Below are 14,816 nucleotides of genomic sequence, written 5' to 3'. Positions count from 1 at the left end.
AAGCTGACTTTTTAACAACCAAATTTATTACATAAAAATCCCGTTACATAATACACTGAAAACCCATAAAAACCTAAAGGAATAATAACATTTCAGTGAAGTTATAATAGACAGCTTCCATAATTGTAATGAAAATTATAATTAAGAAATCGACCTCATAGCTAAATTAACCGAAACATAATTAAAAGTGTACATGTGGACAAATGAAAATTTAAATACTCTTAAATGTTTTTCTCGGTTCGAAAATAATCCTGAATTGCTTAGCAGACAAAGAAAGTCCATCGATGGGTTCAGTTGACGGCAACGGTTCATTTTTAGGTATTCTGAGGTGGAATTTTTGAAGGATATGAGTAAGGAACATGAAGAGTTCAGAACGTGCTAATCCTTCCCCAATACAACGACGTTTTCCTACAAAAAAACACACGATCTCAATTCCATTAGCTACAAATTAATTCTAGAAAAGAAATCGTAATTACAATCGCGTTATTCTAGTCTCTACACGGGCATATTTACAAACAACTTTCATTTTCAATTTAGTTCAGATTAATACCAATAGATGGCAGTAGGCTTCAAGAAAATGTACGGTTCTATGATAAAAGTAATCCGGTGTTGGAAAACACTGAGATAGTGTATAAATGTAATGTAAATATCCAATAATGATTTATATATTACGCCAGCTGATAAGCTAACCAGTGGCATAATATTTACAACTGCTTATTAATATTATTCGATTTGATTTCTTATAAAAGACTCTTGTTTAAAAATAAATTTTTGCAGGTGTCGATTTTGATGATCGCATTTTATTTACCAATACAACGTGCTACTGTTTAACGTGATAATATGTTATTTATTGATACAGAAAATTATGACAATAAAAGCAATATTAATAGGGAGTAATATCAAGTAAGAAATTGCGTATTTATTGATAAATAAAAATGTGATAAGAAGAAGAATAATGTTATTATAAAAATATCATATCGCTCTCAATTTCTTGTAGAAAACTTCAAGAGATGTAAGATTGAAGACTTCAATGAAATATTTACTTGTTTATTTAATTTATAGTTATAAGAATTACCGATTCCAAAAGGTATGAGCCACTCGTCTTGTAAGATGTTGCCTTCTTTAGTCAGGAATCGTTCCGGTCGGAATGTTTCTGGATCTTTCCAATGTGGTCCGTGATGCAGCTCGTACAGTGACAATAAAATAAAAGTTCCCTAAAATTAATGTAACTACATTATTAACAATCCTTTCCGAATAATATGTTGTTTTATTATTATTTGTTCGAATTAATTCCGGAAAGAACGAGTGAACCCTCAGCGATTACGTCAATCATTATCTTAACGTTTACCGAATGATGAAATTCGTATAAATTCTGAGGCACTTCGAGAAACATATCGGTTTGTATAAAATTTGGTTAGTCGTATTTTGATGTTCGATTTATATTTGATAGATGGCATTTTTAAAACGAAATTACTGTAATACACTCTCGGTTCCGATTAGAAATGCCTAAATCCTGTATTTTTCAACAATTTGCGAAATATCTTTTTTTTCTATATATAAAAATGAATTGCTATTCGTTAGTCTCGCTAAAACTCGAGAACGGCCAGACCGATTTGGCTAATTTTGGTCTTGAATTATTCGTGGAAGTCCAGGGAAAGTTTAAAAGGTGAGAAAATATAAAAAAAGCTCGGAATTATATAAAAACAAACAATTTTGTTTTTCCTATATGATGTGTCACCTTGATGTGTCTTTTATTTATCGCTTGAGGCACTACGAAGTCTGCCGGGTCAGCTAGTCTGTTAATAATTATCATTGCGGTATCGTAAATTTCAAAGAATTTATAATATAAAGTGTTCCTCTACTTGAGCTGCGACTCTACTTGAACGTTCGAAATGTTCAGCGAAAATGTTTTTAAATTCTCCAATCACCCTAAAAATTGAGTTCCCTAGTAACTGATATCTGATAGTTGATTATTGCGATTTGTTTTATATTATTATTTCGGGGAACCGTATATTTGTTTATTGCATTATTTTATCTTACTTATATATCTTATCTACTTATCTGCGTATCTACTTATATATATTACGTATATTTATTACTTTAATATCTAACTAGTCTGGCCATAAATACTGTTACATAAAAACATTTCTTTTTTTAACTTTTTAAGTATTTTGAATTTGGAACGTACCTACCTATATTATTTTAAAGACTTCTTTCGATTTTGCGCTACTTCACATATTTTTTCGCATTCATTATCAAATTACAATATTGAATGGGGTGTTACAGTAAATAGGATTGCGGTGATCGCCTTGCACAAAGTGAGTATGGAGCCGTCGGTCATATTCCAGACACTTCAAAAGCTTGGTATCAGCCGTATGTTCGTATATCGTACTATCAACAGACAGAATAACACTTTATCTGTCGAAGACCAGAAAAGTACGTGTTGGCCACGTGCTGTTAGAACTACAAAGGCTGTTAATGCTGTTAAAGCCAAAGGTGGCCATTTCGAATAGAATATTGTTTTTAATTTTTGCTGAGATTTTAATAAATATGTAGGTATAAATTTTAATAATATTACATTACTTCATTAAAAAAAACGCATTTTCTTTTGTAACAGAACTTATGGCTGGACAAGGTATACATGTATATATTCGTCGTGGCGTAAAGGATAAGACGTCCGGTGCATTCGTATGAAGCGATGCACCGGTGCTCGAATCCCGCAGGCGGATACCAATTTTTCTAATGAAATACGTACTCAACAAATGTTCACGATTGACTTCCACGGTGAAGGAATAACGTCGTGTAATAAAAGTCAATCCCGCAAAATTATAATTTGCGTAGTCACTGGTGGTAGGACCTCTTGGGAGTCCGCACGGGTAGGTACCACCACCCCGCCTATTTCCGCCGTGAAGTGGTAATGCGTTTCGGTTCGAAGGGTGGGGTAGCCGTTGTAACTATAATGAGACCTTAGAACTTATATCTCGAAGTGGGTGGTGCATTTACGTTGTAGATCTCTATGGGCTCCAGTAACCACTTAACATCAAGGGCTGTGAGTTCGTCCATCCATCTAAGCAATAAATAAAAAAAGACTATTATTATTTCTTATGTGAATTCGCTTCTTATGTAACTTTGTTATATAGGACTAATTAAAAGCGAAGTCATCGAGGCCTAAGGGTGAAATGTACCGTGCTGGAGTCATGGTCCAGGGGATTGGCGGATCCTTCGGCTGGTCGTAGGACTGTCGATGCGATTCGCCCAGTCCTCGTTGACTGGGTGAATCGTGACGCCTCACTTTCCGGCTCACGCAGGTGCTCACTGGGCATGGTTGCTTCGGTGAGTTCCTGCACCGGATCAGAGCCGAGCCGACGGCAGAGTGCCACCATTGTGGTTGCGACTTGGACACGGCAGAGCATACGCTCGTCGCCTGCCCCGCATGGGAGGGGTGGCGCCGTGCCATCGTCGCAAAGATAGGAAACGACTTGTCGTTAGCGAGTGTTGTGTCATCGATGGTCGCCGACGACCGCCGGTCCGGCGTCCCGAGGAGGAGGGTGATAGGAGAGATGTGCTCCGCACTAAACGCTTCACTTTCCCCCCTTTGCCTTTTCATGAGTTCTGTCTCATGCGAGGTTTGGACGTTGGTTGTTGAGCGACAAGAGGTTTTAGTCAGTTCGACTCCGATATACCCCGCTCTCCATTCCCCAGTGGAGGTCGGAAGTCCGGCGATTTCCTCCTGACCAAAAAAAAGGGTGAAATGTAAGAAGGAGTTTTTGTACGAAAAAACTAACTGAAATATAGTACAACATATTATTAGGTATACTTCCCATCCTTATCCTTACCTAACTATTTATTGCGTCCATCATTATGTCAATGTTGTCTGGACAATATCATTTAGGCGACAGGACCCTCAGTTCTACAATTTCCTAAGTTTATGTAATAATGACATTATACTATTTATCGATATTATCATATATTACTTATTTTATTTATCGTAAAGAGTAGAGAATGTTCTATTGTATATTAAATGTATGTATTGTATATTAAAATAACTTGTAAAACAAAAGTTTTCATTAATAAATTAAAACCTCCAAATACATTCCGCCAAAAGAATAAACAAATTGCATTAAAAATAATTAGATAAATTGATTCCAAAATAAATATATATATTCAGATGCGGAATATTCCGTCAATGAATAATAATCTAACAGACAAAATGCTTACCACATTAGAGCGAGAGGAAAAAAGATCTTATCTCGGACTACGAAATTTGTAAGATAATGCTCTTGACATCACAAGTTACTCTTATAATAGTAGCGGTGTGTGTTTTTTTGTTTAATGTTGTTATTATTTTATACGCAGTGAATAAGTAAACGACATTAGTTGGGGCGTGTACTTGTCTACTCGATATTTTTTTTATTAAAACTCATTTAAATTTAAAAATAGATTATGACAAATGTTCCCTGAAAAGTCATAATTCGGTGTCGATTGTAATCGGATCTTCTCAGTGGGTTGCGCTTCCGATCCGATAGAAAGTTCATTCGCGAAGCAGCTGTTCTTGAGTTGTTAGGTCTCCTTCGGAGGCACTCGGGCAGCTTTTAGCAAATCCCATTCCTTTTTGCTGAGCCTTTGCTCAGCCACCTGTCCTGGTGAAGCTGGAAAGACCTTCGAGCCACCAGTATTCTTTCCTTCATAAAAAATACCTATGTTATAGGGTGTTTGTTGACTGTGGTTCTTTAGCTCACTCAGTTTCTCGCCAGATCTTCTCAGTGGGTCGCGATTCCGATCCGGTGATAGATTCTGCGAAGCAATGCTTTTTTGGGCCCCGTGAGCTTACCTACACGTCAAGGAGACGCTGAAATAGCCTCTCAAGGCTATCAGCAAAGGTAGGGGGAAAAAAAGAAGTTCTTCGGATAGCACATATCTACCCCTGAATCATTTCGCCAGAACTGAGAATCGCGACTTACAAAAATTTTATTATTGTAACTAGAAACGGGATTTTTCTTATTAATGTATATATAAGTTGTTGTTTCACGTGTGTATCATATTGTTTTTATTTAATGTATATATTTGTTTATACATACATATATATCGAGGGATGAAAGGCTAATCATGGATTTAAGTGATTGAATTTTTGTAATTAAAGATGCGTATTATTTGGTATTAGCATCAACAGTTTGATGTTTTTAATTGAACTTACTCCATTTAGATAGTTGAATACGTTTTGTTATCTTTTTTCTAAATTTTAATGGCTCTCCTGTAAAGTTGTAAAAATGTTGCTTAAGCAAAGGGTTTAAACCCAAAAAGCCTTTTACCCCACGATATCGCCATATTATCGCCATTACGTATTTTTATTATGTCCGTAGTTTCCGCTAACCTTTCTAATGTTCTAAATCATCTCCATGAAAATATTTCCTGGAAGAGATCGCTTTCTAAGGAAGTCGGCGTTTTGTACTTTAGGTTTAAGTTGAAATTTTTCCATATTTTTTCTTTATGTTGTTATTTTAGTGTACAAATTACAATAAAGTGTTTTCAAGTGCATTGTATTGTGTATTTATTTTAGTGGAAAGCAAAAGCTATATACATGAATACTTTTTTCTTGTGATTTTCTTAGTCTGAGCCCAGACGTGTAAGTACCTACCACCATTCTGCTCATTTTTGCCGCGAAGCAATCTTAAGTTCTGGTTTAAAAACTGGAACAGCTTTTATGGAGTCCAATTGAGACTTTGAATTTGTGTTTCAAGGGTTCTATTACCTCTATGGGTTTCTGTAACCGATCAACACCGGGTGGTTCGTGACTTCGCTTGTTTATTTAGAGCAAAAAGAAAAGCGGACTTACCTACCTTTGGTATAATATAATTTCCAAGCTTAGCGTCATTGAGAGCCATATGAGGTATGCCCATAGATGCGACAGTCGATATCCTCAGAGTTTCAAGAATTACCGCTTCTGTGTACACCATTCTTAAAACATACTTCAAATTCAGTTTATTGAATTTTTATATCTTAATAAATGTAGCCGCATGGACTACATTTCCTTATTGTATTGTATAGTATTCTAATTCAGTAGTATCAGGGTTAGTATCATTTGTGATTAGTAAATAAAATAATTTTATTCGGAAATATACCTATTCGTTCATATATTTAACATGTACAAGTATATATGTACATGTTTTTTTTTAAATCCGTTAAATTTAATTACTGATCAACTAGTATAATTTTTCGTAAAAACATGGGAGCACAGATTCACAGCTGACGTCAAAAATATTACCTTATTCTGTCGTCAAGCAAAGGATTACGATCGCGACCGATTATGTCATCTATTTCCTGGTGTAGTTTCCTTTGCACATCCTCGTTTCTGACAACGTGCAGGAGCATAAATACAGCGGTATTAGTAACTGTCTCCATGCCCGCTTCAAGTAGATCAAGGCAAACTACTTGTAGATCATCAAGCGTTGCTAAGAGACAAAATTAAAATTATTCATGTGGTTTTAAAATTCATCGCTAAAATACGACATCGATAAAACCACCAATACAGTTGTATGTAGATATGTTTTATGGTAAATATCTGTAAGGAAAATTAAGGTAAAGAGAGAGAGAGATAGAGAAAGGGTGAGAGAGAAAGTGAGAAAATGAATGGTTAGCACGACTGAAGATACAAAATAATATGCTTATGAATTGCGATTGAAAAAAAATTCTAAAAAAAAATTTTGAAATATTGCTGGTTTGGTGTGGGGTTCGGTCATGTATTTGACATATCGTGTACATGATCGAACCACGCTAGAAGCTTTCGCACATAGTAATTTATAATATTATTCTTTGTACTTAATTATGTACCTTATCTATTATATACAATTTAATACGTAATACAAAGTAATTAATGTTTATCTACAAATTATATACAAGTAAATAAAATAATATTGTATCTTAAAGCTGTGAATTATCTAATTTCAAATAGACAAAGATCAAAATTCAAATACGTAAGTTTGATATTTATAACATTAGGAGAACCGTATAAAATATTTTTTTTTTATACGTACGTTTATCATCTTGAGATTCCAACATATCAATGAGAAAAGCATCGATCACATCCTTTGGGGCCCCAAGTTGTAAATTTTCTTGGTGTTCTTTTATTATTTCCTGTTTTCCATTTAATAATATTTATCATATTTAATATATAAAATATAATTATATATGTAAGTTTGTCATGTAAATTGTGAATAATAGTGGTGCTAGGGCATTTTGTAAGCCGAGTAAGTATCATCTTCCTTTTTCGTTAACGCTGGGTAGAGGGGGTTAACGGACCGGGCTATGTCAGTCTCCGGCGCCTCCAGAAAAAAGAGGGAGAACAGGGAGACCAAGGTTCTCCCCTTCTTCTAATTTCTTCCAGGACCCTACCCTTTGAAAAAGGCACGCGAGGAATGCTATGGCGGGGCTGTAGAAGACCCGCTCCATGGAACCGACTGCTGACTAAGCCCCATCGAGCTCCACCAGACCGGATAGACGAAACCTACGATGCCGCATAATGTGCGCCGACAGTCCGCCTTCGTCAGTACCCATTCCAATGATTGGACGGGATTTCATCCTTGAGAACATCCCCAAGGATCTCGTCTCGGGGGATATACTGTAGGCAGTGTATAGGAGTCACCTTACGACGCCTCATCACTGGAACGACAGTCAAGCACCAGGTGCCCCCGCACCCGGCACCCAACGACCTCTACGGGAACTGTGTGAAGGCTTCGCGCCTACGCCGCCCAACCTGGCGCTGAAGAAGAAACCCACTCCCTTTCGCGCTCCTCAGCATCATGGAGCGCCATGACCGGGTTGGAAAAGCTGGCCTTTGCCTCCCACCAACTCCGGTCTTTTCGCAAACGGGCCATAGCCCGTAAGAAGATATCCCACCCCAGCCCCGTGGGTGCTCCTAATGCGGGCACACTTCAAGTGCGTGCTGAGCATGATCGTTCGGGTGCCTGCGCTGTTGGCAACCCGGATGTGGCTCCTTCCTATTTAAAATGATAGACAGAAATAGACAGGACGACGGTGAAAACCAGTGTACATACACCTGAATTAAATTAGGGGAGAATTATGAAGGAAAATGGAGAAGGAATGCTGGTAATAGGACGTCGTAGTATTTTGCTAGAGGATGCGGAGGTAACATGTCCGTGTCTTCTTCTATCTTAAAGGGAAACAGATTATTATCATATAGAATCTTGCACCCTCATTGAACTAAATATGAATCTCAATATTGTCGATGACGATGACGTTAATAGCCACCGTGAGCCCAAAATTGTTTTTTCCAATTTCATGAAGGCGAAAATTATCGGAATAATTGACCAATCATCGCAGGACTTTATTAGCAGATTATTGCAAATACCTTGAACTAAATATCGTTGTTATCATTTTAGCGGCTATATACTCATGATTTTGTTTTGATACACTTGAACTCTTTGCCTTGTTTTTCTAATTATGTAGTTCTTCATTTTATGAAAACGACAATGATATTCGAAAGCCTAATTTTTTTTTAAGATAGGATGTTCGCGGTTTAACCTTGGAGACCTTTTCCGCGATTGGAGGCCTTGCCGCTTGACCAGGACTCATGGTGGTCGAAACTTCGTCAATAGTAGTGAAAAAGGTAATAATTTATTTCTATAATCTGAAACTTATTAACTTACAACAAAAATCTGGTAAAAAATCCTAATAAATTAATAACTCCTCCTCCTTCAATCGATCGCTCATTGCTGAGTATCGCGATGCGTCCGCCTATGACCTTTTTTGTGATTTGTAGCCACTTATGTCGGTCAGTGGCACAGTGAAGTGCGTGGCACAGTCTCGTATCCAAATACTCGGACACTTGGTCCGTTCTGGGCCAATCCGTACTGATCCCTGTCCCGACAGGTACAGGGCTCTCATCGGCTGAATCAGATGTTTGGGAACGCCCATTTCCTTAAGCACATACTATAAATGTTTCCAACTAACGCTATCAAAGGCTTTTTGGTAGTCGACAAAACATAGGACAGCCGGGATGTTACATTCATAGCACTTTTCTATGATAAGCTTTACGTTGATTATTTGTTCGTGAGTACCCTTTCCCTTGACAAATCCAGAATTTGCCAGACTAATAACTAAAACTAATCATATAACTAAAACTAATCATATTAATAACTAAATGAAGCTAAAATTAAGAGAAAATAAAGTTTACCCGTAAATATTGGTGAAGAGCGTTATGTATTTCTTGAAGTTCAGTAAACCCGATAAGCCTTGGTACAAAATGTCTCAGGAATGGAAGAAAATTAAGGAACCCTCCGCTCATATCGACTAGCTTGAACAAACGCATCACAAGACTGCACAGTTCCTTAAGTCGTTGGTCTTCTAAATCATATCTAAAAATATACACAATCTCAAATTTAAATGAATAATTTATATTTATTTATCGTTAGCTTTAAGAATATTTGTATTTTAAATCAGTTTCTATGGAGGATTCGCAAAATCAAACATCGAAAGACTCATCAAATAATTTAAATCCGGTACATGTTCTCCAATTATACTCTGTCTGTAATACAATGTACTCGTGTCTGTAATGCTTTAAAGCAATGACTATTTTTGAACAATATTTTAAAATGCCTAATTCGGTTTTCAAAAATATCTAGCTCAAAGTCTACATTCTCCATAGGGCACATCTCCAGAAAGGAAGATTCCTTGGTGAGACTTGTAGAACTTGTTGTACAGGGCCGTGTAGAAGGCAGAAGACCTCGAGGTCAATCCTCCACGCGCTGGATTGACCTCATTACCAGCACTACGAAAGCCGCTGCAGTACAATGTGCACGCAATGCTAACAGCCACCTCCGATGGAGGAACATCGCTCGACTTGCGGCTGCCTTGGAAGCGAGCGACGGCGACTAGACACACTCCTGTTCATCGACAGTCACGACTGCTCTGCCAAGAGTATCCGATTAGGGAAGAAGTCTACATTCATATTCATTCTATACTGGCTGTGTAATCAACAAAAACATACCGAATATATAATGTCTCCCGCCAGCATTTGGGGAAACAGGATCATATGACCTATGTAACTGAGTAATACATATTTTCGCCGGTCCGTTTATTTACAGATTTAATCGGTTTTTTTTTTTTTTATTGCTTAGATGGGTGGACGAGCTCACAGCCCACCTGGTGTTAAGTGGTTACTGGAGCCCATAGACATCCACAACGTAAATGCGCCACCCACCTTGAGATATAAGTTCTAAGGTCTCAAGTAAGTTACAACGGCTGCCCCACCCTTCAAACCGAAACGCATTACTGCTTCACGGCAGAAATAGGCGGGGTGGTGGTACCTACCCGTGCGGACTCACAAGAGGTCCTACCACCAGAAAAAAAATTATAATATCTAATCGTTAAATATAAAAGTGTGAACCTTTTCCCGGCAACCAATCTCCAAAGTATGTTGACTATTGTAATGTGGAACATCTGATTGACCAGAATCGGCTCTCCAGCATCGGCTAAACGCAGCTGCACGAGGGCTTCACATTCATCGCCTATGTAAACGTTCATGAAACGGGAGTTGTAACCGAAATTCTTTAAATATTTCAGCACGAAACGTCTGGTCCTGTGCCACGTTGGGCCATCGGAGAAAACCAATCCTGTAAATGACGAAGACGTTATATTAAAAACTAGTGAATACTTAATGGCAAAACGAAGATAAAAATAAGCTCGCTACTTCGAACGCTAGTTTCTCTAATATTTGTTATTAAAAATAATATATAATACAAGAAATACATATATACTTAGATTGATTTAGATAGTTTTGTCTAGATGCTGTGAAATAGCTAATAAAAGAAGCGAAACTTTTTTTGTAAATTCTACATTGTTTTTCTCTGGTTTTATAAGTCATCTTGTAACCTTTTACTGTCGTCTTAGACAGACCGGTCCATGGGCCATATTAAATTTATCAGCAATGCGCTCGTTTAGATTTTTTATTACAACACAATCGTTGAGTTTTTTGTGAGATTGTTGCAATAATTATTACATTCATTGTTGTATTCCCAGCTATCGTTATTGAAGTAAAATAAGATGTAGAATAGAATACGCGAACTTTGAAATCTATACATAATGCATAAACACTATATCATTGAATAGAACGAGTAGTTTGTGTTTCACGTGCTACCAAAGAAATTTCTAGAAATACATCTCCTTTATTATTGTCTTCATAGATAGGGGAGCACGCCCACCGGATCCCTGTGTCTCCAGAGTGATTTATCATGGACGTCACCAATGCCAGGGAGACAACCAATCCGCTGTATACTTACACAGAACACAATAGTTGTAAATAATAAAGGGTAGCAATAGACATTGACGATATTTTATGTTACAAATTCAAATTCAAAATAATTGCCTAACCGTATTTAAAAAAAGAGGGAGGTTCTTAATTTTACTGTATTTTTTCTGTATCTTTTATCCAACTCAACCGATATTGATGATTTTTTTTTATTTGAATGGCAGTACTTTCATTTGGTCCCATTTAAAACTTATTAGGATCTGAGTAGTATATTTTTTATTATGCTTAAGAATACATATTTAATTGACTTCGATGTTACATTAATGTAATAAAACTGTATTATTTCTAATTGTAGATCTTATATAATCGCGCTGGATGTGTAGCAAGACACAGATCATTGTGTCGAACCCTTAAGGGAGGCCTTTGTCCAACAGAACGTCTGTTGGCTAATGATAATTGATATCATTCAGTTCAACCCACTGAATTTCTCGTCGGATTTTCTTAGTGGGTCACGATTCCGTACCAATGGTAAATTCTGTGAAGCATACGTCATATAGCGTGATTAAAGACAGAAAGACAGAAGCACTGCTCTTTCTAAGGCAGATTGCTTGGCAGATTCTTTCAGGTTCAGCCCGTGAGCTCAACTGCCCGTCCATCCGTAGTTGAAATAGCCTTTTAGGCTCTCAGCGATCGGTAAAAAAAAAATGTTCGGCATAATAATTGACGGAGAAAATAAACGATACATACGGTTAAATGTAACAAACCTTCAAGATAAGAAGTAATTAAAAAAACTCCGCTGCTGTTTTATATTAATGAATTACTTTTTAAAAAATGACAAATTAACATTATTTTTATGGAATGCAATTTTTCTTGCGCATTTAGGCAAGCGATAGCAAAGAAGATAGATGTTTCTATTCTAAATTATTATTCACTGTTAATTTGGATCTGGTAATTTAAATTGAGGAGTGTTTATTCGAAATCTGATTTGAGCTTTTTGCGAGTGAAACACCTAGTGCGGCGAGATCTTTTGAAACAAGTTTTATTATGAAGGATATGATTACATAATTAGCCAAATTACTTATTTTAGATACTGAAACGTAATATCTCTATATATATATATATATATATATATATATATATATATATATATATATATATATATAAAATAATTGCTGTTCGTTAGTCTCGCTAAAACTCGAGAACGGCTGGACCGATTTGTCTAATTTTGGTCTTGAATTATTTGTGTAAGTCCAGAGAAGGTTTAAAAGGTGAAAAAATATATAGTAATTATAGTCGTTAAATCGTAGTTTAATCGAAAAAGTAGTTAAATTAAAAATATATAAATAAATAGTACATACATGTTATTAACATTTAAAAGTGATCTTGAGACGCTGTTTTAATCAAATTAGAGCTAGCCTTTTCCTAATACACTATTGATATTAGTTCTCACAGCCTCAGAGACGAGCAATTTGTATATATAGAAGCTTCGAGTCTCCGCGGTTCTGACAGATCAACGACCTTCTATGTACGTAATAAAAATGTGTATAATTAGTGACCCAAAAATAAACCGTAATTACAGGGTTTTTTTTTGTACAACTTTATTGAACAAACACCTTTTGGCATTAACAATTTAAAGAAGTGTGAATCTAGAACAGATCATATTAAGATAAATTGAATTTTTGTAACTTACTTTTCGTTTGTAAATTTTAATCCTTAAATTGATTAAGCTATTTAATTACAGGTGAACGTTCACTAACTTTAAATACTTGCCTGACTGCAAATCAAAGTTAGGTAACCATTTGGAGCCATTTATAAAACAAACAAAAAAAACATCAAATTGTAATCGCACGTAGTCTGTCTGTGCATAATAATTCAATAATCTAGCATTTTCTAAAATACGTGTAAATGCAAAACATTTGTTTTTTTTTTATAAAATGTACATAAATTGCAATATTTTAATAAAAATAAAATAAAAACATAATAAATCAGGTGTTTTTATCTTTTGGAATCGTGTTACCACACCTTTTAATCACATAGCTAGTATACGTGCAAGTGCGAGCATATAATTAAAAATAAATTGTGGAGTATAATAAAATTCCTGGTAATTAGGTTTTGATACTGAACAGAGTTTTTAATACTAAGCATACCAAAAAAGCGAACCTCAATAGAGTGCATTTTATTAATAATTTTAGGAATTTTAGGATACCTACGGGGGCTAAAATTAATCTTATTGCATAATATCGAAAGTACAAATGTAGAGTAAAAAAATCAAGACTAGTTGGTAACTTCGAAAGTATTCGAAGAAGAGTAGATATTATTGAGTACAATGAGCACTTACCCAGTTTCTTTCCAAACGATCTCATGGTATAGAAGAACCCATCAGGCCTTCCTTCAAACACTTCTCGATTCGAAACTTCTTTGATGAGTTCTATCCCTGTTACCACTACCACATTGATGGATCCAAGTCTCAAGCCCAATAGATTCCCATACTTCTGAGACCACGATTGCCATATCAAGTGGTGACACTTGAACTTCCTAGATTCCCAAAGTACTGAAATTAAATTCCCTACTACTGGTAGTGGGGTAGGCCCTAAAAATATGTTCTTATTTAAATTTTAATTTACTGTGTAAATTCCACGTTCCACCAATATTTTTTTATTTAACAAATGGAAGTACCAGGTGGATAACAAAGCCCACGATGTCGTCGGCTTATGATATAGAAAAACAAAATAAAACAAAGAGCAATTAATGCCAACATAACTAAACCCTTTCACAAACGCCTCAGAAATGTTATTTTTCCAATAGTATAATTTTCTTATGAGCCTGTTTAGATACAATCGGTATAAGCTGCACGTCAAAACCTTTTGTTAACCAACCACTTTACATTTGAATACACACATAACCGATTTAGTATTTATGGGGACATTATATACAAGTTAACTCCGTTGAAATTATTTCAATTTAAAATTTTCAAAATATACGTAGTAACGAATGAAGTGGAGTCCAAAAAGCTAGGTTTTTAATTATAGAATCTTGAAATTTATTGCATATCAATTTCAAAAAATATTTTTATAACCCAAAATCTCACATCCCGAAACTATTTCACTATTATATGATCGCCTCGTTCTCTATGGAAGCAGAGTTCATCTATGTTATCTAGAACCAATGGGTTCATTCACATTGCGAGAGAGATCTTTTTTGCTACGCACCATCCGGCTTTGGAATTAATTTCCTTCCACGGTGCTTATTCAGCGCTAGGTGATTTTTGGAGAGTACTCAGCGGTAGGCAGCGGCTTGGCTATGTCGCTCGCATTGTTGAAGTCCATAAGCTACGGTAACCCCGTGAGATGGACCGTAGGCTCATCTACAATAAAAAAAACACAAATAATGTTCTTGTTACAAAATTCAGTCATACGTTATTGGCATTTAATGCAACAACGGGCTTAGCGTAACTTTGAAGACTTATAGAGATTGTGTGAGAGACGTTTAACTGGTTGCTGAATGTATTGTGAGAGTCTGTGAGATGACATTCTGCCTAATTCTGCTGAAAAAC

The 14,816-nt window shown here is 36.0% G+C and overlaps 1 protein-coding gene and 1 long non-coding RNA gene across 5 annotated transcripts; one reads left to right on the top strand and one right to left on the bottom strand.

The window, feature by feature from the left end:
• Window positions 1-4: 4 nt before the first annotated feature.
• On the bottom strand, window positions 5-14,758 carry P450 (cytochrome P450). Of its 3 annotated transcripts, none has more exons than XM_038013596.2 (9): window positions 14,473-14,758; window positions 13,602-13,853; window positions 10,403-10,628; window positions 9,191-9,371; window positions 7,032-7,131; window positions 6,263-6,449; window positions 5,838-5,955; window positions 1,076-1,214; window positions 5-408 (listed from the first exon to the last, which is right to left on the bottom strand). In XM_038013596.2, the coding sequence occupies exons 2-9, from the start codon at window positions 13,624-13,626 to the stop codon at window positions 212-214; spliced, it is 1,173 nt and encodes a 390-aa protein (XP_037869524.1). In that variant the 5' UTR covers window positions 13,627-13,853; window positions 14,473-14,758; the 3' UTR covers window positions 5-211.
• Window positions 1,209-10,947, top strand: LOC134199712 (uncharacterized). 2 transcript variants are annotated; one of them, XR_009974323.1, is made up of 2 exons: window positions 1,209-1,666; window positions 10,579-10,947. It is a non-coding gene; the product is annotated as an uncharacterized LOC134199712 (long non-coding RNA). The 2 variants fall into 2 exon arrangements; XR_009974322.1 differs by lacking the exon at window positions 1,209-1,666 and adding an exon at window positions 6,436-8,623.
• Window positions 14,759-14,816: the final 58 nt, after the last annotated feature.

Source organism: Bombyx mori, chromosome 11, assembly GCF_030269925.1.
Source record: "Bombyx mori chromosome 11, ASM3026992v2".
Taxonomy (NCBI): Eukaryota; Metazoa; Arthropoda; class Insecta; order Lepidoptera; family Bombycidae; genus Bombyx; species Bombyx mori.
Note: the sequence above shows the minus strand (reverse complement) of the source record. Positions and strands in the feature narration are given on the sequence as shown.

Bases quoted from the DNA above. Each gene is read 5' to 3' on its own strand.
- P450 (XM_038013596.2), bottom strand. From the start codon at position 13,626: ATGAGATCGTTTGGAAAGAAACTGG. The intron at 10,629-13,601 runs GTAAGTGCTCAT...CGTCATTTACAG, and splicing joins ATCGTTTGGAAAGAAACTGG to GATTGGTTTTCTCCGATGGC. The intron at 9,372-10,402 runs GTTCACACTTTT...GTATATTTTTAG, and splicing joins AGATTGGTTGCCGGGAAAAG to ATATGATTTAGAAGACCAAC.